The sequence below is a fragment of the Suricata suricatta genome, chromosome 9 (assembly GCF_006229205.1).
Source record: "Suricata suricatta isolate VVHF042 chromosome 9, meerkat_22Aug2017_6uvM2_HiC, whole genome shotgun sequence".
Taxonomy (NCBI): Eukaryota; Metazoa; Chordata; class Mammalia; order Carnivora; family Herpestidae; genus Suricata; species Suricata suricatta.
This window is the reverse complement of record NC_043708.1, coordinates 9,616,106-9,643,876: the sequence shown is the minus strand read 5'-3', so window position 1 is coordinate 9,643,876 and position 27,771 is coordinate 9,616,106. Positions and strand designations below refer to the sequence as shown.

Below are 27,771 nucleotides of genomic sequence, written 5' to 3'. Positions count from 1 at the left end.
CCCCCCTTTGTGCCTCAGTTTCCTCATCTGCATGATGTGGAGGCATGACCAGACAGGGGGTTTCCTCATTTCTTCTGTAGCTGTGGAGAAATGAACTCACATGGAAACCGACCTAAGAGACCATATCCTGGGAAGGGGTCGGGGGGCGTGAAGCCTGATGCCACCAAGGCCACTTTCCACCACCCAGAAAGTGGAGCAAGCTGGGCAGGGAGAGGCGGCCTGGGCCCAGCTTACAGTCATCCTGACAAAGCCCCGGGTCTCTGTCCGCACGGGATCCTGGAGTCCCGGCCGCCCGTATCACTGATCCGTGTGTGGCCTCTCGTCACTAGGGTGTTTTTAGCAAGACGATAAGTGCCAATAAAAACCCACCACGCCCCCCTAAAAGCAGGACTACCTCTGATGGCAAAATAACACCAGCAAGACGGGGACTGCGAGGCTGGTGGGGGTGACAGCCGTGGTGACGGGGATGTCCCTCACGACTGTGCAGGGCATCGCCTCACTTCCAGCCTCCCCAGCAGCTGGATGGAGGCAGGGGCTGTATTGTTCCCGCTTTGCAGAGGAGGAAGCGGACGGACTGAACCCCGTGCAACCAGGGTTCCCCCGTCCCTGCTCCGTCCCACGCCCTGCGCTGGGGCCTGGGATGCAGATCAGCAGGGCAGTTTCTGTTGATCCTCAAGATGCCCAGAGGCCAGCGGGGAGGGGAACAAGGACACAGACCTCCATAGAGCCTCCGGGAGGGGGGGGGGTGAGCAAGAGCTGCTCCAGGAGCCCTGTGGCGGGTCCTTAACTTGGCTTTAAGGGGTGGGCAGGGCAAGCACCCAGAGCAGCCGAGGGCTGAGCCTCGTGCTAGATGGGGCTCCAGTTGGGTCAAGGCCAGGGGCCCCACTTCCCCTCAGCCCCAAGCGGGGGAATTCCCAGCTGAGCAAACTACCCTGGATTAGTCATCAGAGGTAAGGGGGGCCTGGTGGGATGGTGGCGCGGGCCATGCCCTGGAAGAAGCCCCGGTAGGACCACTGTGCTTCATGGAGGCGGCAGCGCAGGGGCCCTGGAGGACCTCGCCATCACCAACAGTTCTGGAATCCAGCTGGGTCCTACTTCAGACACGGCTCAGGCTCAGGGAGAGTGGGGAGCCCGGCTGCAATGACAAGGCCCCCTAACTTCTCCGAGAGACGACAGCCCCAGGGAGGGCGTTCATTTGGGCGGGACCAGGCTGAACCCCGGTGGCCAAGCAGCCCTCTGATTGGGGAAGCGGAGGAGAGCGAACAAATACGGGAGTCTGCCCCGTGCCCACCAGCGGCCAGGATCCTCCGTTCATCCCCTCCTCTGGTCCTCACGCTACACCTGTGTCAAGACCGGGGTCAGGAGTGCAGTGCCGGCCACGCAGCAGGTGCTTGGGAAATTTAAATGTGGTAAACAAAACAAAAGGGGTGATATCCAAACTGGCCTCTCAGTGTTTCGTGGCTCCATGGTGGGACCCCAGACTCTAGGAGAAGCCGCCCTCAGCCCTCTTGGGTGAAGAAAGGGCTCACATGTGTAGGCACCTCTGTCCTCCTTCCTGCGGGTCTCTGGAATCAGCCTCCCACCCCCTGGCCAATCGGTTCTTTCTGGGCCGGCCAGTGTGGGGCCACATGTTGAGGAGAACATGAATTCCAAACAGATGTATTAAGTGCTTGCCGTGTGCCAAGCCTTGTGACAGGCACATGGCTCAAAATACCCCATTTCATCCTCTGGTCTGCTTTGTGAAGGAGATGTAATTGGCTCCCCTTTTGTAGATGAGGAAACTGAGGTTCGAAGAGGTTTGCTTCCTCCAGCCTGCTTAGCGAACTCCTATTCATCCTGCAAAGCCCACCTGCTTGACTAAGTGAATCATTCGAACTTCTCTGTCCCTCTGAAACCGAGGCGAGCCTCTTTGCTGAGCCCTTCCTGTCGGGTCATTGTGTTCGTGCAGGACTCTTGTTAGACTGCAAACTTGGGGAAGAGGGACGAGGCCTGATCTGCATCCAGGTGTGGGAAGGCAGCTGGTACATCCTGAGGGCACGGTAGGTGTGGGTGGCTTAATCTGAATTCTTAGCAGCTGTGCACACATCTACACAAACAGGTTCCTACTTCATGCTTTCCTTCGTTGTTGTCTTAGAAATGTCACCTTAAAAATGCAGAAGTTCAAAGACTGGGAAGACCCAGGGTCCTGGGTCCACTCTGAGGCTGGTCCATCATCCTAACTTTGGGCTCTCTGATTCATGGCTGCATGAACCCTACTTCTCTAGGGGATGGGAAGTTGGGTCTGCCTTGCAGGGAGCCCTCAGGGGCCAAAGCTGAGCAGACGATCCCTATGCATGTTTCCAACTTCATCCCATACATTGTGGTAGGAGAGAAGCAATTTGGAAAAAATGGCTTTAAGAGGGGACATTATATTTTCTCCCCGATGTGGATCTGGCTTTCATTTTCTAAAATCCCGAAGGCTCAGTTGACCTTTATGTCCACAGTCGCTATGATGATAACAATAAATTATATTTGTAGAATATTTTATTGGCTTCAAAATGCATTTATTTGCCTGAAAACATTTCTTGGGCCCCTACAAGGATCCAGGGCTTTTGTCGAGCACTGAGGATACCAATGTGGACAGTATCTACCCCCTGTCCCCAAAGAGGTCCTATAATATAGCTGGAAACACTCTCAGGAGGCCGGATAATGCCTTCCCATAGGGACATGAAAGCTTGTCTATAAAACAAAGGCGGTTATGACATGGGGACTCAGGGTACTCAGAGAGGAAGAAGGGGGAGGTCAATTCAAGGCATGGAGTGTGAGGAAGGTGCCATTTAATTTGCTTTTCATAAGAACACTGCATGTTGCACTAAGCAAGCTTTTGTTATTGCCATTTTAAGGACAGTACTGTTGGGGCTCAGAAAGGTTAAGTAACTTGCCTAAGGTCACACAGCCAGTATGGAACAGAGGAAGGATTTGAACCTCCAAACCCATTTCTCTTTCTACTCTACTCTGCTGCCTTTCTATACATTCCTTTATTCACCCAATAGTCGCTCACAGGCAGCCATTTGGTGTCTGCTCAAGCACCATATGCTAGAGAGGAGACTTCACAGGAAGGAAGATGAGGGAGGTTCCTGCCCCCGTGGCTGAAACAAGTACAAGAAACTGTAAGTCATAGTCGGGGTGGTGAAGGAAAGCCCCAAAGGACCTGCTTGACCTGGAAGGATCAGGCAGGACTTGCCGAGGAGGTGACATTCAGTTGAGAAGGAGCCAGCCACGTGGATCCCCCGGGACATGTGTGAGGTCCCGTTCCGGCACCTGCTCGGGCTTTGGATGGCCGCTATGCTATTTGGGGATGGATAAAAGTGACAAAGGATTCTATCAGGTCCTGTACTTCGAAATGCCATGTCTGGGAATGTGGGCACAAGTCGGTGGGTCTCTTGACATTGGGGACCCCAAATGTCTGTGGGTAGGAAGTGGCTGTAATGAGACTCAAACCCCACTTCAAAGCCGAGGAAGGAGAGGAACAGGGAGAGGCCTTTGCAGGTCGGCAGAGCTGGTTAAGTGTCGGAACTACAGGAGCGGGACAGACATTAGTTCCGTTCCTGGTCCTGGCGCATGTTTCTGAAACCGGGCCCAGAAATGTCCACCTTGGGCGGCTTTTGTAAGGCTTAGCCGACAGGCTGTGTGTGGGGCGCAAGGGAAGCACTCCGCGTGCATCTAGGGGAGGACGGATGGACTTCCCCAGCAGGACCCGCTCAAGCCTGCCCGTCTTCCCGAGAGGAAAGGGCAGAACTGAATCCGGGAGGCTTCTGCTCATATCAGGAGTGTGAACGTGCAGGCTGAATTCCTTTCCCTGTATTACTTGTGCTGGAACTTAGGTGATGGCTGTGTGACCCTGGGTAGGTCATTTCCCTTCCTCTTTGAGAGCCTTATTCTCATGAGTCTGGATAAGTGTTTGCTTCCCATGGTAGGTCTGTCCTTCCTTGGCCGCCAGAGGAAAGAGGAGGTCAGGCCTCGGACCCCATGGGCCCACTCCGTTCTAATGCTTGTAAGTGTCCCCAGGAGGCCGGGGGCAGGGGCTTCCCACACTGGGGAGAAACTGCAGATACCCCGGGAGGTGTTCTTCTTTCTTTCTGATCCCCTCCTGAGAAAGAGGAACTTGTGGTCTGACTGAGGCTGAAGCAGGAAGTGGGACCTCCCAGAACACCGGCCACGAAGAGTGCTTGGGCCTGAGGTCCCTACTTCATTCCTCAGGCTGGGTTCCACAACAGGACACCCTCAAGTTCAGCTCTGTAACCTGGAGCCTCCTACTCCGCCCGCTACCCAAGGAGGCTGCCTGTCTTCTTCTTTAGAAGGGCCTCCTCGGTGTAGGGCAGCCCGAGTCTTGCCCCATCCGCCTGGCAGAGGAAGTCCAGCCTCAGCAAGGGCCAAAGTCACATTGGGGAGCACCTGGTGGCTACTGTCAGGACAGGGCTGGGATGTACCTCCACCTGACTTCATCCTTGTCACCGGGGACTGGTATCAGAGATGGTCTGTCTACTGTTGCTAAGAGGGCTTAAGGGACTTGCCCAAGGCCACACAGAAAGTCAGCTGGCTGCTGGAGACAACGGGATTTTTTTAAAGTAGAGACTCCCTGTCCAACCAGGGGCTCGAACTCATGACCCTGAGAGCTGCTCCCTCCACTGGCTGAGCCAGCCAGCGCTCCTGGAGACCATGAGATTTGAGGCCCATGTCTAAGGCCACACAACACAATCGTTCCAGCAACTCCCATCCCCCAGTCACCCACCCCCCAATACGTACTTGACTTAGACTCAGTGATGAGCAAAAGCATTTTCAAATATAGATGTCCTTTCTAAAAGAATTTTAAAACCCAGTGCTTGATCACCTCTCTGGCTCCCCAGCTCCTGCAAAGAAGGAACCCTCTGGATCTGCGCTGCCAGGACGGCAGCCACTGTCCACGTGTGGCTGGTGAGCCACGGGGACCCGGCTAGCCTGAAAGGAGATGTTCTGTGAGGGCGAAATACACACTGGATTCCAGAGACTTGGGGTGACAGAGAGAACGTAAACGTCTCATTCATAATTTTCCTATTGATGACGCATGGAAATGATAATATTTTCCACCCAAAGTAAGTTCACCTGTTTGCGTTTATGTTTTTAGTGTGGCTCTTAGGAGATTCGAAACTGCACTTGTGGGGCTCCCGGTGTGGCTCCCATCCTATTTCTATGGGCACGACCCAGTGCTGCCTTAGGCGGTCCTGCCATTGGGGTCCTCCTGAGACAGGGGAGCCAGAGGAAGGAGGAATGGATGGCTTTGCTGGGCAGATGTCACCTGCTTGTCAGACATGTTTTCCCAGGAAGGCCGCATCGGTAAGACTGGGGGGTCTGCTTGGACTTAGCACATCGGCTCCCCTGCATCCAGACGGGAAGCCTGGATCTTTGGAACCGGATTGTTCCAATCTTTCCAACACCATCTACTTGGCCATGCAACCTGGGACTGGCTACGAGCCCTGAGCTTCTGTTTCCTCATTTATAAAATGGGAATGTAGCACAGAGCCTCCTGGAGGGTCTTTAAGAGGGTGAGATGAGGCAACATGTGTGTAGCGCCTACTGCAGTCCTTGGCACCGTCAAAGCTCCGTAAGTCTCGGTAACAAAGGCAAGTCATTAAGCTGCAAAAATGCACCCTACACACCGAAGCTTTGGTCTTGGATTAGCAGCATTTGGGATCTGCACCTCACAGATGACCCAGCGGCTTCTCCTCGCTCACCTGGTCCATGGGTAGAAATGGGCAGGCTGCCGGTTGACCCTTGTGGCCACAGTGGCCTCAGCAGTGGTCGGGCCCCGAGTTTTGTCAGCCAGGCTCTGCTCGATGGCCATCTGGACCAGCTCATCCTCGCTCAGGCTGCTATACAGGCTGTATTCCTCGTTCCCGATGGCCCGCTGTCTGCCCCGAGCGCTGACCTCCATGGTCATGGTCTTCTGCCTCCCGCCTCAGCCTCCGGAAGAGGCACCCCGTAGGGAGGAGGAAGCAGCAAGTCAGAAAGCCCTGTGAGGAGACCAAAACCATCCTGGTCACTGACAGCTTTGCAAGAGAGTTGTGTTCACCAACAGGGAAGGCCGCGCTTTCCTCTGGCAAGCTCACGGTCACTTTTGTATTTACTCATTTTATCATATGATCCACCCAAACATCCATTCAGCTCTCCAGCTCTCCATCCACTCATCTGCTCATCCATACACACACCTGTCTGGCCATCCCTCCAATCATTCACCCATCGGCCCATTTATTCATTCTCCCATGCATCCGTCTGTCCACCCACCCACTCATTTACCCATCTACCTCCGTCCATTTATACAACAGCCTAACCATCCATCCATCCAATCACGATCCATCCCCTGATCTGTCTGTCCGCCCACCTGTCCATCTATCTACCCACCTCCCATTCACTCGCTCTTACACCTCTCTCTATCCAACCAACCTTCCGCTCACTCACCATTCATTTTTCCATTCCAGACAGCTTGTCTACACGTGTGTGCATGCTTCACTAACTGACAGATTACGTACTGAGCACCTACTCTGTGTCAGGCGCTCCTCTAAGCGCTGGTGATATAACAATGATGCCAAAGGACAAGAATCCCTGCTGTCACAGAGATGACACAACGATGTTTATGTTCCTTCCTTCCAACAACATCCCATTCCAGCACGTCTCCTGTCTCTGCGCTGTGCGGGGGGCCTGCCGCTTAGTCTGCACGATCTAGTTAGAAACAACCATCAAAATAATCTGCCGTGTTAATTCCAGGGACTCTCCCTTGAAAGAAATTGCCTCAAGGAGAAATGGATTTTGGCTGAATCACTGGTTTTTGGAAATGAAGTCAATCGACTAAGCCTGCTTTTGTTTTGACTGGCTGACACGCGGTGTGACTGTAGGTCAATAGTTCTCAACCCCAGCCAAACATTAGAACCCCTGAGGCCATTTAAAAAATACCCAAAATACCAGTGCTATAATTTGGTGTGTTTAGCAAATATTCACTCCCCTCTCCTTGGGGACAGGGTATCGCTGCTCCCTTCCCCAGTGACATTGGGCTTGGCCCTGTGACTTGCTCTGGCCAATGAATGCTGGTGGACGTGAGAAAGCAGCTGCTTGGCATGTGCCTGTGCGTGGGGCTTGCTCTTCTGCATGCCCAGGAGAGCTCGGCACCAGAGCCACTGCCCGTTCGCTGGGCCCCAGAGTGAACCTACCTGGGGCAGCCTGAGCCCAACCGGCAGAGGGGGGCCCCTCCCAGCAGAGCTTGCAACCTGGAGCCTATTTCAGCCCATCTGCAGTGACCTGAAGACCCAGAGCATGAGAATGAGTGTTTATTTGGGGTGCTTTGTTACACAGCATCCTTCTGGCTCTAGCTAACTGATGCCCAAGGATAGCCAAGGGGCCACTAGCCAAATATAAGGATGCTTGACCTCCTAAGTGTTTGGGAGGACATTCAAACTGAGATCCTAATACAACACCACTGTCTACCCAACAGAATGGCCCAAGGGGAAAAGATGAGCAATAGCAAGTGTTGGGGTGGGGGTGGGGCCTGTGGAGCAACTGGTTGCTGACCACCATTGGCAGGAGCACCAAATGGTAAAACCACTTTGGAAAACTGATGGCATTTCCTAAAGCTGAACAAAAACATCATATGACCCCCCCCCCCAAATTCCAGCCCTAGCTCTCTGGTCAGAAGCATGTACATGTATGTATTCACCATAAAACAAGTTCAGAAGTATTCACAGCAGTGCTATTCATAAGAAAACTGAGTGGAAACTACCCAGACGTCCATCTACATTTGAATGGGTTAAACATTGATTGGGCTACCATATCGTGGTGTATTCGTGTGACGCACCAGCGACATAGACAAACCACCAAGACACACGATGGGATGAATCTTACAAACCAGAGCGAGTGAACAAAGTCACGTAATAAAGAGCATATATATATATGATTCAATACACAAGTTCTAGCACAGGTAGACTAAACTGTGGTGACAGGAGTCACAATGGTGACCTTTGGTAGTTAGTAACTAGAAAGAGATCGGCCAGACTTCTGGGGAGCCAGAAGTTTCTTGATCTAAGTGGTTACATGGTTGGTTGGTTCTCTTTGTAAGGAATCTCTTCAAGTGTGATCTTTACACTGCTCTGTGAGCATGTTATACTGCACTAACACATCTACTTAAAAAGTAGGGGTGCCTGGGGCACCTGGGGGGCTCAGTCGGTTGAGCCACTGACTTCAGCTCAGGTCATGATCTCACAGTTCGTGGTTTCAAGCCCCACTTCTGGCTCTGTGCTGACAGCTCAGAGCCTGGAGCCTGCTTCAGATTCTGTGTCTCCCTCTCACTCTCAAAAATAAATGAACATTTAAAGTAAATTTTTAAAAAAGTAGGGGGGCGCCTGGGTGGCTCAGTCGGTTAAGCCTCTGACTTCGGCTCAGGTCAGATCTCACGTTCCTGGGTTCGAGCCCCACGTCAGGCTCTGTGCTGACAGCTAGCTCAGAGCCTGGAGCCTGCTTCCAGTTCTGTGTCTCCTTCTCTCTCTGCCCCTTTCCCTCTCATGCTCTATCTCTCTCTGTATCAAAAACAAATAAAACATTAAAAAAAAAAAGATTTAAAAAAAAAAAGTAGGGTTGCCTGGCTGGCCCAAGTCAGTCTGGAACATGTGACTCTTGATCTTGGGATCATGAGTTCAAGCCCCATGTTGGGTATGGAGCCTACTGGAAAGGAATAATAACAATTTAAAAAAAGAATAAAAGATAAAATCATTAAAAAGTATGTAAAGTAGGTTTATAAGAGTATTGGTGCTTGGGCCCCGTCTCAGACCGATGAAGTCAGAATCTCTGGGAGTGTGGCCCAGGTATGACCCCTCTACTGAAAAGCTCCGCAGGTGACTGGAAACCACCACTTTGGAGAAAAAAAAAGAATAAAGAATAAATCAGGGGTAGAGGTGGGACACCGTGGTGTGGGGGTGGGGCAAGGAGTGGGAGCTGACCCGGGCTGAGAACCTTGATGGGCACCCTTCTAATTCTGGTAACAGCCCAGAGGGTCACAACTATTGCTCTATATTGCACTAGCAAAGTTATTATTAAGCACGTCTGCGCTTTCCAAATGCAGGTAGAGGACGCTGCAGGTCGGAAGACAGTGGACTGGTGGCACACAGGCATTTGGGAACAATGCCTCTGTGCCCTGTCCCGGTCTCGCTGGTTATCACCGCCCTGTCTGCTTCTCTCCACCCATCCTGGCTGGCTCTGGCCTGGATCTCCTCCCGACTGCCTTGGCAGTGACTTTCATGGGGGTGTCGCAGCCCCACCCACCCACCGTCCCCTCTGATGCCCCGCACCTCAGACCTCACCAAGTCCCTCATCAACCTGCACCTGTTGCCGGAGACTTCCAGCCCTTTGAATCTAGTTTTACTGTCCCTTCGCCCCCTACCTCTGTGCACCTGACCTCCCAGGTCAGGCGAAGACGCACCTTTCCCCCAGCCCACCTGCGGCACCCACCCCAGTGCCCTTGCCTGGGCCATGCTGACTCATGTTCCTCCTTTCTGCACTCCCAGAATCCTTTCTCACTCCTCAAGGCCCAGAGTGAGTGCCTCCTCTTCTAGGATGCCTGCCTAGTTTCTTCCAAGAAGTGTTCCGCTGCTGCAAATTCTGCCTCTGAGCTGTGGTCAGTAGTTCTTGTGTGAACCTGACCTTGGGTCCTCTTCCCAAGGCCATGGGAAGAGAATGGCTAAAGTTTACTGTACCCTTGTGACCGGCCTACCCAACAGCCAGCTCCCCCATCTTCTCTGACAGCAGAGCCTGGCTTTCTTCAGGCAACAGTGTGCCCTTTCCCGTGCATGAATCATGATATTTCCAAGCCAGTTGGAAGGACCTCACCCCCTTGGCCAGTGAGTAAATATATAGCCTAGCTCTGTCTAAAGACACATAAAGAAAATTCAGCTGGGGCCTCCTAGAAAGAACTTTCATCTTCCAGCAAAAGAGACAGCAGTGAAGAAAATAATTCCTCTCCCACACCCCTGCTTTGTGCTTGGAGGACTTGATTCTTGGAGCAGCGGCAGCCATCTTGTAATGATGAGGGGAAAGGTACCGGTACAATGAGTTTGACAGAGTGAATGTTAGGTCTTCTGGGTCCTTCATGATATTGTTGATCTCCTGAACCAATGCTGGTCCGCCTTCCCTTGCTCATTAGGTAGAGACTGAGGATCCTTCTGCTTTAAGCAAATGTTAGTTGGGTTTTCTGTTGTATGCAGTCACAATCATCTTCATATGGTTCTCGGGTCTGGTCAAGAGTCTTGAAAACATGCTCAGGTCCTGGTCTCACGCGAGACAGATGGACCCAAAGCCTCCAGGCCTGGGGCCCAAGCACTGCAATGGTCAAGGCTTCCCTGACAGTGTTAGTGTGTAGCCAGGACTGAGAACCCTGCTCTAGATCAATGTGTCGGGTGGCCATGCTGGTTTTCCACACCAGGGGAGGGGAAGCGTCGGTGCGACCTCAGAATCATTTCGTGCCAGGTGTTTGGGGTGTGGCTTTTTGCAGCAGCTTCACCGTTAGTTTTGTGTATTGCAAAAATAGCCAAAGACGATTAGCCAATAGTCAAGAGATGTAGGTTCACGTAATAACTAACTGTGAACACCTCTCTTCCTCTCTCAGGCCTTTGATTTATTTTTCCATCTGTTAAACGTCAGGATGGCCTCGAGCGTGTCCTCTGACCCTTTGCCCTCCCCCCCACCAGGGGCGCTGTGCAAACAGGTGGCCGCCAGCCCGGCTGACCCAGGCTCCCTTCCCTGCTTCCCTGTGCCTGAGGTCTGGGTGGGCCCAGGTCACCCTCAGGGTGAGGAATGGGCTCTGCCCAGTGAGATGCAATGCCCTTGGCTTCCCCAGGGCCAGGGCCAGGCTTTGCCCCACGCTGACCTGGCGGCGCCTGTGGTGCCACACTGAGCAGAAGCGCTGGTGCCCAGTGGCTGGCCTGGCATTGTGCCCCTATCTGAGGGCATCTGCTCCATGCCGGGTGACAAGTGGGAGGAACACTGGAGACAGAGACCTGGGTTCTAGTTTCCATGTTAATACTTGAGTGCTGTGTGACCTTGGCCAAGTCCCTGCTCCTCTCTGGGCCTCAGTTTCCCATCGCACAAAGAGAGTTTTGAGGTTCCAAGTGCTGTTCTAGTTCTTTAGCTTCTACAACTCAGTGAGACATTTGGTTTGTCTTTGTGCTATTCAACCTCAAACTCTCTGTCCCCAAGGGTCCCCTCTGGCCACCTTAACAGGTCTACCATAGGCAAAGAGCTTAACATTTGTCATGGGCAAATAAGGAACCTGGGGGTAGTGGAAGGATCTCAGATCCGGGTGTCAGAAGCCCAGGTCAGGTTTCAATTTGCAACTTACAAGCTGTGTGACTTTGCTTAAATCACTTCCCCCTGCTGGGCCTTAGTTCCTATATCAGTAATGGGGTCTGAGAGCACCCGCTTCACCATGTTGTAGAGGCAGGTCCCTGTGCGAGGCAGAGTCGACAGGAAGCCCTCCGCCCCTCACCTCAAGGCAGTCACCCTGCAACCTGGCCTGAGCTGATCGGAGGCGTATAGACAGCACCCGGCTACTGTGCCCCCTTCCTGACCACACGTCCGTGGGAGGAGCCAGGTAACCATGACCTGGACGCGTCAGTCCCCTACAGCCACTCCCAGCCTCCCTCCCCAGCGGGTCTGGTGGCATCCAGCGACTAGTCCGTTATCTCACGCCATTGCCCTGACAGCAGCTCTGGAAAGTAGGCCCGTCTTCCGTTGGCTTGACGTTGTCTTCCGTACCCCCACTTTTTCTGATAGGACTTGATGCCCCCACGTGGTTGCTCCCATTTTACAGAGGAGGCAGTGAGGTTCAGGGAGGGGAAGGGAAAGGTTCACACAAGCAAGGACAGAGAGCTGGAAGGTTGGGGTCTGGAGCCCGAGGCTTCCTGCTGGGATTTCCAGGAACGCAATCCAAGTAACCGGTGCTCGCATCGGCTCTGAGCGGGCAGGGGCCACACTGCCAACCTCGTCCAGCCCGGACACGTGACCTGCGCCTGTGCAGGGAGCCCAGATCAGGCCCCTGACCTACCCAGAGGAAGGTGCCCACACACAGGCGAGGTGGGGGATGACCTTGAAGGGACCCCGAGGGAAAGAGTCCCTGCCTTGGAGAAAGCAAACGCCCCCATTCCCCACTGTAAGCCCAGACATCTCTTGCTTTTCCCACCGAGATCCCCAGCCTTTGAGGGTCCTTGGATATGTCAGGTATCTTTAGTTTCCTCGTGTGACAATGGAGACACTAGTAAGTACCGTTAGGGGTTGGTGGTAGAGTCCAGGGCTCAGGGGTGCACAGGTTTAGCTCTGGGCCTGGCTGTTAGGATGTGGACAGCAGGCTGCCTATGCAGGGGACTCTGCGGCCCTGGGCCCAGGCCGGGGATGCCTGCCAGGGACACTGGGGTCCATCACCTGGCAGCAGAGCGGAGGGGTTGCCCAGTCTCAGCCGGAAGGGCAGTTAAAAAGCAGCCTGTGGGGGTCAGCTTGACCAGATTCAAGTCACAGCCTTGCCAGTGATTAGCTGTGTGATCCCTTAGAATCTCAAACTCTCCGTCTGTAAAATGGACATAAGAGAGCTTGTGTCCTGTCAGAGGGAGGGACACTGATCCTGGAAGACGCCCTGTCCCTCTACTATTAGCCTCAGTTTCCCTCCCTTGCATGCTGCCTCGCTTGATTCCTGAGGCCTCTGCCCAGGGCTGGGCCACCTTCTAGGCCTGAGTCCTGGAGAGAGGCCAGCAGTCCCCAGGGACCCTTTGGGAGGCGAACTGGGGTAAAAAATAGCTCTTTCCCAGAGAAGGCAGGAAGCCAGTGGTTTTACCCAGGAACACAAGGGGCCTGCAGAGGGAAAGGAGTTCAAGGGCAGCCAGTCCAAGACCAGCTTGGAAAGGAGAGACCAGGGCCACCCCCAGGGCATACGGGAGACCCTCTCCTGACCCCACTGCAGCACCCCAAACACTGGCTCCAGTGAAGGCTTCCCTCCAGGTGGCATCTGTAAAATGGGACAACAGCGATTCTGAAGGTTCCTTGACTTAGCACATGCAAAGCACTCTGAGCAGCACCTGGTCCATCTATAGTCAGTGTTGCTCTAAGCTGGGCCTCACTTTCTACATCTGTGAAATGGGCACACAGACATGGGCCCTTGCAAGGCAGTGCTGAGGATGAAAGAATGGCATTTGCAAAGCGGTCCTTCTTGCCCTCAGTCCCTTCCCTCCCACAGATCCCAGCTTGCTGCCCACCAGGGGCTGCCTGGGCAGGGGTGGTGGGGCCGGGCTCCTGAGCATAAGTTAGGGCTGTTGGGAGCTGCAATGGGAGCTGTGGCTCCCTCAGTGTCTTATCAGAAAACTGGTGCTGGGTTGGGAGGGCATGGGGTGAGAAGGGGGGCAACCAGCCAGCCCCTGCCTCTCAGCCAGGGACCTGGGTCTGGAGTGTGAGCCTGGACAAGCCACCTCCAGACCTCAGACTGTTTGCACACGGAGCCCAGCTCATCCGCCTTCCCGGCCCTTCCCTGCCTGCCATATGGCCAGTCGTTCTTCCAGATGCAGTTCAAGCGTCTCCTCCACCAGGAAGCCTCCCTGATCTGATGTCTGAGGCATCCTGAACTGCTTCCATTGCTCTAATGGCCTGCATTGGGCCTATCTCCCCATAGGATCCAGAAACTTCCAAATTGCATGACTCTATCACATTCATGTCATGACCCCAGGACAAAACTCAAGGCCAGAAGACCTGTAGATGTTTATTAAATGCTGGATGAATGAATGAATGAATCAATGAATGAATGAGTGAGTCAAACCTTGGAAGCACAGCTGTTATCAAGATTACTGTGGGTTCAGCCCTGGCTCTGCTACCTATGGGCTGTGCAATGGGGAGCCGGTTACTCCTGCCCCAGGGCCTCACTTGGCCCGTCTGTAAAATGGAGAGCATCAGAGCAGACAGCCCCCGGAACTGTCACCAGATGCAATGAGGTAACATATATACCTGTGGAGAGCAGCCAGTGGCCCGTGAAAGCCATCTACTGTCATTCAATGGCTCCCAAGATGCCACAATCCTCTGCTCTGACTCACACCTGGGGGGACGATGTTCGCTTGTGCCTCCTTCCAACATGGCGGTTTCCAAGGAGGCTCCTTCTGAGGGGCTTGGACTCTCCTGCCCTGTCCTCCATTTAAAAAGAGTGAGAATGACAGCAGCGGCATGACACTGTGGTCAGGAGGTGGAGCTGTGGCTGCGGCTGCTGATCGGGCGGCCGAGTCAGTCATGGGGTCGGCGCCCAGGCTGGGTTCTGTCCCCTCATTGCAAATCCTCTGCCCCCTCCTCCTTTCCTGCTCAGGCCACCTGCTGTCCTAGGAGCTTCGGGAAGGAGTGACAATCTGTTCCCCTCGCATCTCAATTTTGAATTTATGTATGAGGTGACAGCCTACAGATGACACCTGCCACGTGCCACCTAAGGATTCCTCAGTTAGTGTCCGTGTGTGTCTCTCAGGCACGAGAGGGGCGTACACACACTTCAGTTTGGCTCTCACACAGCACGCTGCCATTCAGACCCCTCTGACACCAGGGATCACTATGTGTGTTTGCGAAACCACACCGTCACGCCTCCCCCTGCAGTTAATTTATGGTCTCGCACGCATTGTGAGTTTGAGCCGCGTGACAAATCTGTTGTCAGAGTATGGTTGTTCCCATTCTACAGATGAGGAAAGAGAGGCCCATCGGGCAGAAACTGACACAGAAAAGACTAAAGCCTACAGCTTCTGACCTGACCGTGGTCCTCTCCCGTGCACCCGCCAGCGGCGTCCCGCTGTTCCGTGGGGTTTGAGGAAGGGTCCGAGTCACACTGAAGACTGCGTGTATGTAACCAGAAGGTCTACATGTCTCGGGATACATGCGCACAAATCCTTCAAGCGTATACAGTATATGTAAGACATACTCTATACCCATCTGCCCATTGCAAAGGTTTCGGGTTCTTTGCAAAGATCATACGAGCCTCCGCCCAAGGCGATCCTGACAGCCTGGGGCAGCGTGAGAAAGCGGGGACTTGGCCTCCAGCGCCCTTGACCCCACTCCATTCAATACCCAGTAAGTGTCTGTCAAAATGGATGTCTCTGATCTGCCATTCCCTCAGGCTGTAGAGGGGTTCTAGAAAATCCAGAGACACTTCCAGTTTGGTGGCTGTACATTGTTAACAAGTTCTCTCCCCTTCCTGGGTCCTACTGTTTAAAACTTAAATCATAAAAATAGCTGGCGCTTGTGGGTCCAGTGCACCATCTGACCTTCTCAGTACCTGGTGGGATGGGGTAGGACTCTTCCCATAGTGCAGATGGGAAGACTGAGGTCTGGGTTGCAATTGGCACAGGGGGTTGAGAACCAGCCTGCCCGCCCCTCTTTTTCATCAGAGCCTCTGACAATGAATCCTCAGGGCAGCAGCCAGGGGTCACTTACTCTGGAAGTTTCCGCAGCCTTGAGGAGATGGGGAGTGGAATCCAGGCCACTTTGCCCGGGGTCCGGGGAGGGGCTCTGGTCAAAGCCCCAGGGTAGGTTTCTGTGGTGGGGCAGGGCTGACGGGCTCTGGCTGCTGGCTCCGGGGCCTCACAGCTGCTGGGCGTCTGAGCCTTTTGTCCAGACTCAAAGATTCTAAGAAGTCCCTCCCAGCTCTGCTAATCCCACACCCTTTGATGCAGTTTACAAGCTCTTGGCTTCCCTCAGCCCAGGACTTTCAGGCTCCCAAGGTTGTGCCAGGATTGCTGGAAGTGACGGAGGGGGCCGCTCGGGGCATCAGGCCTCGGACCCACCCCCACCCCCACAATACAGGCTCTCTCCCCATTGCATGGAGGGGAAGCTGAGGCTCAGATAGGGATCGGGACTGGCCCACGGTCACCCAGGTAGGAGGTGATGACGGGAGATTCGAACCTGTCCAAATTTGGCTCTGTTCCCGCCCCGCCGTCTCACCCTTTGCTGACCTGAATCTGCGTGGGTGACAGCAAGTCTTGGCGGTTTATTTATTTCTTGGTGTACATTGAGGGAAGGAGAAAAAACAATGGGAAAAAATCTTTTTGTTTGTCTGTGGGTGGAACACCATCTGTTTTCCGAGGAAAAGTGTTCATTCCACGAAAACCCGGAAGTCCGCAATCTGAGACCGTGCCCTGAGCACCAGCTTGGAGAAGCATCGATGAGTATCAAGCTTCCATTTTATTTCTTTGGGCCCTAAGCTCGAATCTCCAGGCCCTTCAGTCACCTTTGCCTCAGTCTCCCAAATGGAGGGCTCTCCCCTCCCCTGCTGGCCCTGGGGTGGGGGGCTGGCCCCAGCACACCGGGCCCCTTCACACACCCCTCCTGGCCCATCTCTCTGTCCTTCTCCTACTGCAGCCAGACCCATCCATGGGGCTCGGCTGCCTACAGGTCTGGGTGCTGGATTCTGGGCCCCAACCTAGTTTAGGCCCTGGACTTGGCAAATGCCAGGCTTTGCCGTCCGGGCCAGCAGCCTGGAGGATGGGAGGTGGGGGAGGGGGACCTTCTGGTCCAGGTCTGAGACCCCAGTGGCCACCGCCCTGCCCTTCAGCAGTCCAAGTGCTGCCCTGCCCAGCCTTGTTCTGGGCACCAGGAGAACACGGGCCCTCACCTTGGCCCCTGGATGGCTGGGGGGCTCTGAAAACCCCAGTCTGCACACTGGGAACCCTCAGCAGGGCAGAGGGGCCCTCCCAGACCCCCCTCCCCACCCAGATCCAATCGCAGGGCTGGCTGGAAATCAGGGTCCCACCAAAGCCTTTCTCCTTTCTGGTTTTCCGCTCCCCACCCCCACCGCCTTTATTTAAATCTTTTCCTTCTTCTCTCTGTTTGCCTGCTTTTCCTCTCTTTTTCCTCCCCTCTTTCTTTAAAAAATCAGGCAGGTTAGGAGTCCGTTAACTTTCACATCACCCCCCCTCCCCAAAATCTTTCCCTCAGCTGCAGAGCTTTTAATGACTTCCTTTATATTCCTGGGCATTCATTAGTCAGAAAGAAGGTGCTAAGAATAAAAAGTAAAAATACAAAGCAGTTCTGTGACAGGCCACCCCCTCTGGGCAGCCTGACCCTCTGCAGCTCAGAAATGGAAGGACATTGGGCGGGTCCAGAGATATTTTTGTGTCTCCTTCGGGAAAACTCTCTTGGATCTAGCCTGTCCACAATATACGGGCACCTTATGATGCATTGACTGTGCCAGGGGTGGGTCTGTTTACCGCTGTGCCGGCCCCAGGGAAGCCGTGGCTTTGAATGTGAACTCTGGAGGCCAAGAGGCCGGGATTTGATCCCCAACTCCAACTCCTCCTAGCTGTCTGGCCCTAGACAAGACCCTTAACTTCTCAGAACCTCAGTTTCCACCTCTGGAAAATGGGAGTAATGATCACCTCTAACTCAGGATGCCCTTGAGAAGTGTCCATAAGAGGAATCACCTCAAGCACTGGGCCAGTGCCTGACTCCTAGGGAGGGCTAGATGAGTGCTCACGGATTTTGATTGCCCTGCTTTCCACTGGAAGGTCACTGAGGGGGGTGGGGGTGGATCTGGGGCACTCAGGGCCTGACCTGTTTGTGCAAGAATGGATGATGCAAACTCGAGCAGCGCCAGGTGGGGGTCACCGCCAGCTCCCAGAGGAGGCCGAGCTGTAAACAGGCCTGCCACCAGCTGTCGGGACCCATCCAACTGTTTTTGAAGTGACTGGTGCATCCGCCCCAAGCTGCCTCACTACGCTCTGCCCCAGGCCTCCGATGCAGAGGGCAGGGCTGGGGCTACTCTTCTGGCTCTTTCCTGGGAGCTCTCTCCACCCCTGCCTCACCCCCAGCTTTCCCTTATGGGAGGAGAGCCCTGCTCTCCTGTGCAGGGGGGTGGCCTCTGCCCTGCACGCTGTCCCTGTCATTGACCTGTCCTCCCTGAGAGTGCTGGGCACCAGGAGAACACAGGCCCTCACCTTGGCCCCTGGATGGCCGGGGGGCTCTGAAAACCCCAGTCTGCACCCTGGGAAGGCTCTTCTTCCTCATTCCAGCCCATCCCCCTGGCTTCCCAAGGAGCTCCCTGAAGTCAGAGCCCACCTGTACCCCCTTTGCTCAAACACAATCAGAAAGTGTTCCATCTTCCTGCCCGGCCGGGATCCGCATCTCCCTCTGGCTTCCCTCCCCACCACGCCAGGGTTGCCCTCATTTCGCACGCTCATGAACCTTTGTTGCAGCCGCTCGGTGCCTCCCGACACCCCAGCCTCACCCTGACTTGTCTGCTGCGCCCCAGCTCCGCCTCCACCCGGAGGTCCCTCTGTCTGTCCTGTCTCGTGACATCCATCCATCTTTCCAAACGCTGTCTCGTCTCTGCATGTGTCTTCATGCTCACACACACACACACACACACACACACACACCCCTGCAGGTACGGCTCACCACACCACGCTGCTTTCGCTGCACAGAACTGTGCACCCATAAGCACTTCATAAATGTCACCAGCCATGGATGCCCCCATGCATAAAAATAGCTGTCTATTCACTTGACCTAAAAGCCTTTCTGAACGTCGCTTGTCCCCCGTAGATGCTGCCCAAGGCCTACAGAGCCCACAATAGCAACACTGATAAACTCGTATCACGGCCACGTCCAGAAGCGCACAGCAGAGTGGTGAGCTGCGTCCCCCGGAAGAATGCACACGTGCATGCACACAGCTGATCCCATGTCCCCCAAGTCCAAAGTGAAAGTCTCTAACATGCCTTACAACACATGAGAGGGGAGAGAGAGAGAGAGAGAGAAAGATGCAGGCAAGTGGTCTGATGATAAGAATCGCCACTAAGCAGCGCGGCGGTTGAGTCCCAGCCCAGCACCCTTTCTCGAGGTGTGTGTAAGAACGTTGAAAAGCATGCATTACCTGTTAGGCTCTGAAACAGGGGTGCAAATCGGGGGTACTAGAAAGGGTTTCCTTGAGGGTGTCTTAATTCAGAACATCCTCCCTGAGTTTCCTCCTGCCCTGGCCCTGAGCTTTTGGCCGCTCTGCCCGGGCAGCTCTGAAGCACTTTCCTTTGAAGCAGGGAGTTTATTTCGGGCCCACCGCATGACCCGCGGCGCCAAGCCAAACTATAAGATGTTGTGCGGCTCGGATTTCCTGTTTGAAGACCGCACCAGGGAGGCGGCTGTGCAGCCCTCGGTTCCTCCACGGCGGTGCGTCAACTACAGACATCACGGCAGAGAGCATCTCCGAGCGCTGGCCCTCACGTGACGTCGTCATTTGTGATCCTTGACATGGAGGCCATATATGGGTATGTTTCTGGAGCTCCCCAGGAGGGAGAGGGAGAGGAGAGAGACAGAGAGAAGGGGAAAGAGGGTGGGGAAATGGGAGTGAGTGGGGAGAGAGAGAGAGGGAGCTGGGGACGCTGGGGGACATGAGAAGGGAGGCACGTGCAAAGAGATGATGGAGAAGAAGGCAGAGGTGAAGGAGACAGAGGATAAGGCATAAGGGAGAGAAGAAAAGAAAGGAGATCACCGGGGGAAACAGGGAAGCAAAGAGAGAGGGACACTGAGATAATCAGGGGATGAAACAGAGCCAGCTGGGACTCAGGACTGAGGGCAGGGGGAGGGGAAGAGGGCGGAGGCGAGACAGGGAGGCTGGGAAGAGGGCATGGAGAAGGGCGGATGGAAGGAAGGCAGGGAGGCAGAAGGTGGATGGAACCAGAGCAAGGGAAAAGAGGGAGACAGAAGGGTGTCTGCGTTTGGGGCAAGGGGCCTTGGCGGACACGGCTGAGCATGCCACAGGGTGTTGCGGGGGTCTGGCTGCAGGGTGCCTGGGTGCCAGGGGGTGCGGCTGGGATGCAGAGGTCAAGGGAACAAGCCAACAAGCATGTGGGCAAGCCCCAGCAGGCACCCGGCGGAGGGAAGCCTTCCACCAGGGCCAGGGAGGAGAACCCCTGTTTCCGGGACAGACCCAGTGGCCCCAAACACCAGCCTCAGGTGGAAAGACAACGACCACGGTCACGTCCATCCACAACGCTCCTGGCACGTTGCCAGCCGCTTGCTTCCACCCCCACAGGCAGGAGTGGGGGAGGGGGCTGGAACTCTCGCTTGCTCCGAATATTCTTCTGCATTTCAATTCCAAAGGCCTTTTCCCCTCGGAGGATTTGGGATTTACGACCCAGTAGGATGATTTCTTAATCAAGCCGGACTCAGGAGAACTTCAGGATGCCTCTGGAGTCTCTTGGAATAATTCCACCTGGAAATGAATCTCAGTGAATGCAGGGTACCCTGGGTTCTGGTTGAGCTTCTGGACGTTGGACCTGGTACCCCAAGGGCTAGAGGACATGGTCAGGCCCAGGCTGTCCCCCAGATACACGCCCTGGCACCTGGAAGTCATGCATCACCCCGGCTGGGACTGTCCCCCGTCCAGGCTACTGTCGTTGGCGGCCCCTCAGGGTTAGCTCTCGCTCAGCCCCTCCCAGGCCCCTGTGCCTCGGCAGGGGTGTGACAGGACAGTGAGGGCACAGCCAGTTCTCTTTAGCATCTGGGGCTCTTCCTCTGGTAAGAAGTTCTAGTAGATTCCGTATAGTGCATCCCTGGGGTCCTGCTGCTTCCGTGGGCTCCCCGCAAGGGTGGGGCACAGGTCCCTCTGCTTTCCATCTGTCCAGACCCCTTCCCCAGATTTGGCCTGGGAGGGGTGGGCCACGGACAGGCACAGGGTCCCTTCTCAGGTGGCCTTCTGCCTTGCCTCTCCTGCCCCCGTCCAGACACACCTCTCGTAGCCAAGACAGTTGGAGAAACTCACTTTCCAAAGCCTATTGCCTTATGCTGTCACTCAGCTTTTGCAAAGCAAGAGCTAGATGATAGGCAAAGAGTCACAGGGAACGGAAAATTCGCTGGAGGTGGACAGCGGGGGCGGGGCCGGCCAGGCACACCTGCACTGACATGTGGCATCATCCCACTGTGCTCACATAGCCTTCCTAGCAGATGCTATCATCACCTGATGTCACAGAGGAGCAAACTGAGGCTCAGAGAGGCTGGGGGACCTGCCCATGATCCCACAATGGACAAGTGATGGTTTAGCTCTGAACCAGAACTTCCTGATACAAAAAGCAGTGATTTTAGCCACAGCTCCACCCGCCATGTAACACGGAATCCAAATGTTGGGGCAAACCAAGAAAAGGAATGCTACGAACGTAAATTGGTGAACATCTTCTTTTTCTTAACTTTTTTTTTTGAGAGACAGAAAGTGACAGAGAGGGGTAAAGAGAGAGAGGGAGTCACAGAATCCAAAGCAGGCTCCAGGCTCTGAGCTGTCAGCACAGAGCCCGATGTGAGACTTGAACTCTCAAACTGTGAGATCACAACCTGAGCCGAGGTTGGACACTCCACCGACTGAGCCACCCAGGCGCTCCTGAACACTTACTTTTTCTTACCGTGGTCCTTACTCATCCTGGCTGGGAGGCTTGATGCTACAGAAAAGGTCCACAAAGCCAAGACAAAGACAGGCTGGCCCGTCTGCTGACGTCACAGTTTTGCTCACCTTCAGAACGAATGCGATGGGCTAACTCCACAGGTGCTGCCTGGAGCCAACAGTAGAAGCCTATGAATCTTACCTCTGCCTGACTCTACCCCAGAGATTCTTCTGGAATTCATCCGAGTCGAGGCCTGAACAGTACTAACTTTTCAAAACTTTTTATTACAGGATTATATACACACAAAAAGTGCACAGCTCAGGTCTTGATCTTGAAGTTTGTGAATTTGAGCCCTGCATCGGGCTCCGCACTGACCACGCGGAGCTCGGAGCCTGCTTCAGATTCTGTGTCTCCCCCTCCCCTGCCCTTCCTGCACTCACTCTCTGTCTCTCTCTCAAAAACAAATAAACATTAAAAAAAAAGAATCCCAGGTGCCCCATCTTTTCTCATATTTGCCATTCTGATAGTGGCATCTTGTTGCAGTTTTAATTGGCACGTCCCAGATGACTACCACATTGGGCATCAGAGGAACCCTGGCCTCAGTGGTCTCTGGAACCCTTCCAGGGTCTCCACCTTTGTATAAGGCCCCAGAGGGGGTCCTGTGGAAAGTCCTCCAGGGAGGGTTTGCATGGAGACAGAAGAGGGTAAAGAGGGGCAGCTAGAGGCTGCAACAGAATGCAAACAACTGGTCGACCTGCAGGGAAGCAGGAGGAAGGACGTGACCACCAAGGAAGAGCCCCCAAGGCTCAGACATGGCAACAGGGAGGTTCTATTTTCTGATCCTAAATAGACCTTCCCTCCCTCCTTCTTTAGTTCCTTATCCTGCTTCATTTTTCTCCGTGACACTTATCACCTCCCTTACCAATTACATATTGATGTCATTTGTTTATTGCCTATCTCTCCCATCTAGAACAGTCTTCCTGTTCCCTGCTGTGTGTCAGTGCCTACAACAGTGCCCGGGACATAGTAAGTGCTCATTAAGGAACTGCTGTTTAATGTTCGTGCGCCCGGTCGAGCCATACAGCTCCTAGGTCTGAACTGGGGAGGGCTGTAGCCCCATGTGCCTGCCTCAGCCTGACTCTTGGCCACCCCCCCACACCCCTGCACATGCCACATCTGGCTCCTCCCTTCTAGGCTTCCCTTCTTGTTTATTTTAGTCTGAATTCCTGTAAGTAAAAGTGTGTGCGTGTGCGTGTGCGTGCACATATGGTGTGGAAGCTGTTCACGGAGTCCCACACCTCGCAGGGCCCAGAGAGGATGCCAGCAGCAGCACATTTTCCTGTGACCATGATGCCTCTTCCAGGAAGGGGAGGGGAGGAAGAGCCAGCTGAGTGGGGAGGAGGGAGCTGGGATGTGGGTCAGTGCCGAGTCCCGAGATGGCTCTGACCCAGCGGTGGAATGTCACCCGCTGACACAAACACCCCGGGGCCCTGGTGTCCTGGCCCTTGGCCCTGGCTGCCCCTTGATATCCGTTTATTTTGGTTTCAAGAGCTGAAGAGCAGACAAGAGTCCAATCCTCACCCTGGATGGGAGGTAGGGGGCGGACAAAGAGCAGATGGTAGGGGGTTAGATGGGGGGCCTCCCAATGGCCAAGTCCTTGGGAGTCTGACCTTGAGGTGAGAGGGACAAAGGTGCATCTCTGGAACGGGAAGGAGGGGACCGAGGAGAAGATAGAGACAAATCCCAACTTCTCTTCCTTTTTGTAAAATGGGCACCATGTCCGCTGGCGGGAGACTGACCGTATTTTCCTCTGGAACAATCCAAACCCCCTCAGCTCTGCGGGCGGTGGGGGGCAAGGCAAACTCCAGGGAGAGAAGACAGACAATCTTCTCATTTCCAGAGCACAAATTTGGGGCATAGCCTTCACCCTTCAGACAGGAGAAAGGGGAAGGCCGGCTTTGTGCTCTATCAGTACCCTACATGTGGGGGTGGCACCCACAGGGATGAGGGCCCCTAGGAACTGGCAAGGGGCTGCCTGGCCCAGCCCAGTCCTCTCCAATGCCCCACAAGTACATAAGGGGAGGGGCAGTGGACTCTTCAAAGGGTTTCCGTCAAAACAAGCAAGTCTGGGCTGGGGAGGGGGTGCACCTGGGTGGCTCCATCAGTTAAGTGTCCCACCGGCTCAGGTCACCATCTCGCGCTTCCTGCGTTAGAGCCCCAAGTCAGGCTCTGTGCCAACAGCTCAGAACCTGGAATTTGCTTTGGATTCTGTGTCTCCCTCTCTCTGCCCCTCCCTTTTCATGCTCTCTCTTTCTTTCTTTCTCAAAGAATAAGCATTAAAAAAAATGTTTTTAATGAGCAAATCTGAGATACAAGGTCCATCCTGGGATGTGACACCCTTGAAGCCGGCTGAGGCCTTTCAGAGCCATACTTGACCCTTCAGACAAGACGGGCCATCGCCGCTCCCTGCTCTGAACCCCCCGTACGACTGCCCCCCAGCCCGGCCGGCGGTGCTGAGCTAGACCTGCCCAGAGGTGCAGCGTGAGGCCGTCTGGCTTCACTCCCGGCTCCCAGCTGTTGGGGAAAGACCCACCTGCTGGTGAAATCCTGGTGTCCGGGACCATCGGCCTGAGGGTTCTGACTTTCTCCAGGCAATGTCTGGCCCTTGGACGGGGTCCAGGGCCTGGTGGGGACATGGCTGGGACACGCTTGCCTAGCCCTGTGCAGATGGTATCTTCCTTGTTGGAGACCCACCCACATGCCATCCAGTTAGCACCCTGCCTCCTTGTTTCCAGCACCAGCTCTGGCATCTGCTAATCCCCGCCTAGTCCTCACTTGCAGCGGGACCCTGGCCACAGCCCCTAACTCATCACTGCCGGTCTCATCTTCCGAGAAAATTGGGAATGACAACTCTAGGGGGTTAGATGAGATCTCAGGGCTGAATAAGCCCACCCAGGGTTCTGCACACAGGAGACACTCATCCCTGGGACTTGTCCCCGGCCCCCACCCCCCACCCCCTGCCACCGGGAGGGAGGGAGGTGCATCTCTGGAATGGGAAGGCAGGATCACCTGCCACCTGCGGGGGGGCTGGTTGGGGAGGGCGTCTCCCACGGGTCAGGCAAGCTCAGGCAGCTGGTGGGCCTTCGGCCGACCCATCCTGGAGGCTGCTGACCCACCATGCCTGGGTCACTCCTGGGAACCCAGAAACAAAGCTCAGCCCAAGGTAGCTGCTGGGAACAGATTTTCCACGAACATAAATGTGTCCATAGCGGGGCCAGTTGCTTTCTACTGACTCTTGGTAGGAGCGAGAGGCCCTCCTGGCAAGCCCGGCATGCCGACCCTGCCACCGGCTTCCTTCCCGGGGACGAGCCCCGGGCCGTGCCACACGCTGGACGCAGCAGCTCCTGGCTGGCCCCTCACCCTCTACACAGAGCTAGGGCCGAGTTGCGGCCTCATCCCCCCGCCCCCTCGGAGCTGCGGTGAAGAGGGGAAGGAAGACCCCTCTGGCACGCAGTCCCCGGTCCCACCAGTCTGGAGGCGGAGGTCACAGGGAGCGTGGTGGCTGCCCTCGGTGTGCAGCTGTTAGCAGTTAGGCCGCCCAATGGCCGGAGACTGCTCCCAGGCATCAGCTCTCCCCTCAGCCCTGCTCCTTGGGGAACCCAAAGTGGCCAGTGATGTGATGTCACAGAGGTGTCAGCCGGCCCCACCGCTCTGGCGACAGCCCTGGGCTTGCCCTGATGAGGAGAGCCTGGGTTCAGGGTGGGATGGGGCAGGCCAGCGCGGGGATGGGGGGGACAGGGCTAGGGGCGGGGGCACCAGGGGGTGGACCTGGCGTCTCGTCCAGTTGCGTGGTGAACTCACGACGGTGACACCTCCGCCCACTCGCCTCGGCCCCGCACAGAAGTGAAGGAGCAGAAGGGAGGAGGATGGCGGAACCGGAAGGTCTGAGGGAAGGGAGACTGAGCACAGCAAGGGGCGTTGTTAAGGCTTTGAAGAGCCCATGGCTTCCAGAACCTCCTCCTCTGCTTCTCCGCAGCTCCCTCCCGAGGTTCCAGTGTGACCTTCGCAGTTGATTGTCACATCGTGCTGCACATTCTGCCACCCCAGTTGTTGGGCAAAGTGGCAAGGATCCCGCCACACCAGAGGACGACGACCCGCCCAGGGGACGGGCAGGACTTCCTCCGGAGCACATCTAAGATGTCTGCTACCTTTGCAGACTCCCAGAAACACTCAGGTGGGGAGGATGTGGCTTACAATAGACCACAAGCCCCAGTGAGCAGCCGGGGGCTTCATGTACAGGCAGTGTGGGTGTCAATGTCAATGCCATTGTGCGTCATTGTTCCCCCTCCAGAAGGTCAGGCTGGGGTCACTTCCAGCACAGGAACTCTTGAGAGCCCCCTGCAGAGCCCAGTGGCTAACCATCCAGACTCCAGAGTCACCTGCCTGCCCCACCGCCACTCGCTGCTAGCTGGGTGACCTTGGACAACTTGCTCAACCTCTCTGAGCCTTGGCTTTTTGATACATAAAATGAAAGAAAAATGATAGTCCCCCTATTGCGTAAGAAAGTGTACTTACCTTCCTTAGAATAGAGACTTACACGTGTTAGTGGTTGTTATTAGCTTAGGCTTCCTGATAGAGACGGAGGGCGTGGGGGTTCTTAACTGAGGATGACTTCCTCCCTGAGAACATGTGACAATTCCTGGGGACATTTTTGGTAGCCACCACTGAAGGGGGGCTGCTACTGGCATCCAGTGGGTAGAGGCCGGAGATGCTTTGAAACCTCCTACAAAGCGCCGAACAGCCTCCCCAGTATAGAATGAACAGCCCAGATGTCCACAGTGCTGTGGTGAGAAAGCCCGGTGTGCCGTGGGGCAAGGTCCAGTGTGGACAGACTGAGGTCTGAGCTGAGCGGGTGAGGGCTAGGGGGCAGGGGTCTCTCGCTCCTTGGGGGCGGCTTTGGATTTCAGGAAGAGCGGCCACCAAGAGGGCCAAGTGTTTGGATTTCAAGTGCCCCTGACTGTTGTAGGAACGGTTCATTGAACAAGCTCATAAATCAGCCCCAAAGGTCACTGCAGAGGGAAATGCAGTCGTGGTCTGAGCAAAGCAAAAGGAACGGCCTCGGCGATCTCGATGAAGGTTGGGGTTTCTCCACGTAGCAGGAAAGGGGGAACCCTAGGTGGGTCTCAGCCCTGCTGGGGCCAGGCTCCGGCTGGCAGCCGGTGCACGTGGACACACGCACGCACGCAGACACACCACCCACACAGAGCTCACACTAAGCGAAGACAAGAGGTGCATTTAATCCACAAGCTGGCACCACGGTTGGCGAATGAACTAGTCTATAAAAATATTAAATAAATGTTGAAGTCTCTCGTTTTCTAAACATATGGCTCTCTGTGTCTTTCTTGATGCAGGTGTCTGTGTGCAGGCGGGGCGAAAGGCTCCGGGAAAGAACTTGGACCTAGCCACCAGGGTACTAGGGCTTGGCCCTTCTGGAAAGTTCTATGTGACTCTATACAAATCATTCCGCTCTCTGGAGCCCTAAATGGAGAAAAGGCCCTGTTAGGAATACAGAGTCCTCCAAACTGGGAGTGCAAAACTGGAGGAGCAGTTATAAGTCAGTGCACTCACTCATCTTTGTTCTCTGAGATCAAGAATGCTACTCATAAATCAGTTGGAATTCAAATCAGGGCTACCTACATATTTTCAAAACAGAAATAAAAAATGGAATACGAATGATTTAGGAAGAGTCTCTGAATTGTGGGATTCAACCCCTCATCACACGTAATTTCAAAATAATGGCTGCTGGCCAGAATTCAGTTAACATGTGCAAAGATGCTCTCCCCCTCACACCCATGCACACCCACGGTCTTGTGCGTGCCCCAGGGAGGCTGGCCTCCCGGATGCCTCCAGGGAGCCCTGGCATGAGCCAGACACAGGGAAGGACGGCATGTGACATTTCATACCGTCCTGGGGGAAAAATGTGACCGTCCCTTTTTCACAGCCGAGAAGGTGAAGGATCAGACTTTAAGATACATTTCCAAGTTCAGTTAGTAGAGGGTTCAGATTTTTTAAATTCCTTTCTCTTTCTCTGTTCTTTCTCTTTCTCTTTCACTTCCTAGTTTTCTGGGTGCTCCAGACACTAGCCAGCATCAGCTCCAAACTGCACTGTCATAGCTTCTGGCCCAGCCCCGAGGAGCGTGTGACCCGGGCATGCACCCTCACCGGCCACGGCCAGCACTCTGCCCAGGGGCGGACGCAGGGCCGCTGAGCTCCCGCCAGCCGCTGGCTCCTGGGATGGGATCTGGCTTCTCTGTTGCCGCAGGGCCCGTTTGTGGCCCCTTCAGGCCGGCCAGCT

At 54.9% G+C, this 27,771-nt stretch overlaps 1 protein-coding gene across 2 annotated transcripts in view; it reads right to left on the bottom strand.

The window, feature by feature from the left end:
- The window catches only part of ASB2 (ankyrin repeat and SOCS box containing 2), a 44,711-nt gene extending 20,637 nt beyond the window's left edge, over window positions 1-24,074 (bottom strand). The window contains exons 1-2 of one of the 2 annotated variants that reach the window (XM_029950508.1): window positions 24,010-24,074; window positions 5,751-6,029 (exon numbers count right to left, since the gene is read on the bottom strand). In XM_029950508.1, the coding sequence (XP_029806368.1) occupies window positions 5,751-5,956 (206 nt within the window). In that variant the 5' untranslated portion in view covers window positions 5,957-6,029; window positions 24,010-24,074. Of the gene's footprint in view, window positions 1-5,750; window positions 6,030-18,922; window positions 19,511-24,009 lie in introns of those variants that run through there. The other variant, XM_029950507.1, reaches the window with a different exon arrangement.
- Between the last annotated feature and the right edge of the window lie 3,697 nt (window positions 24,075-27,771).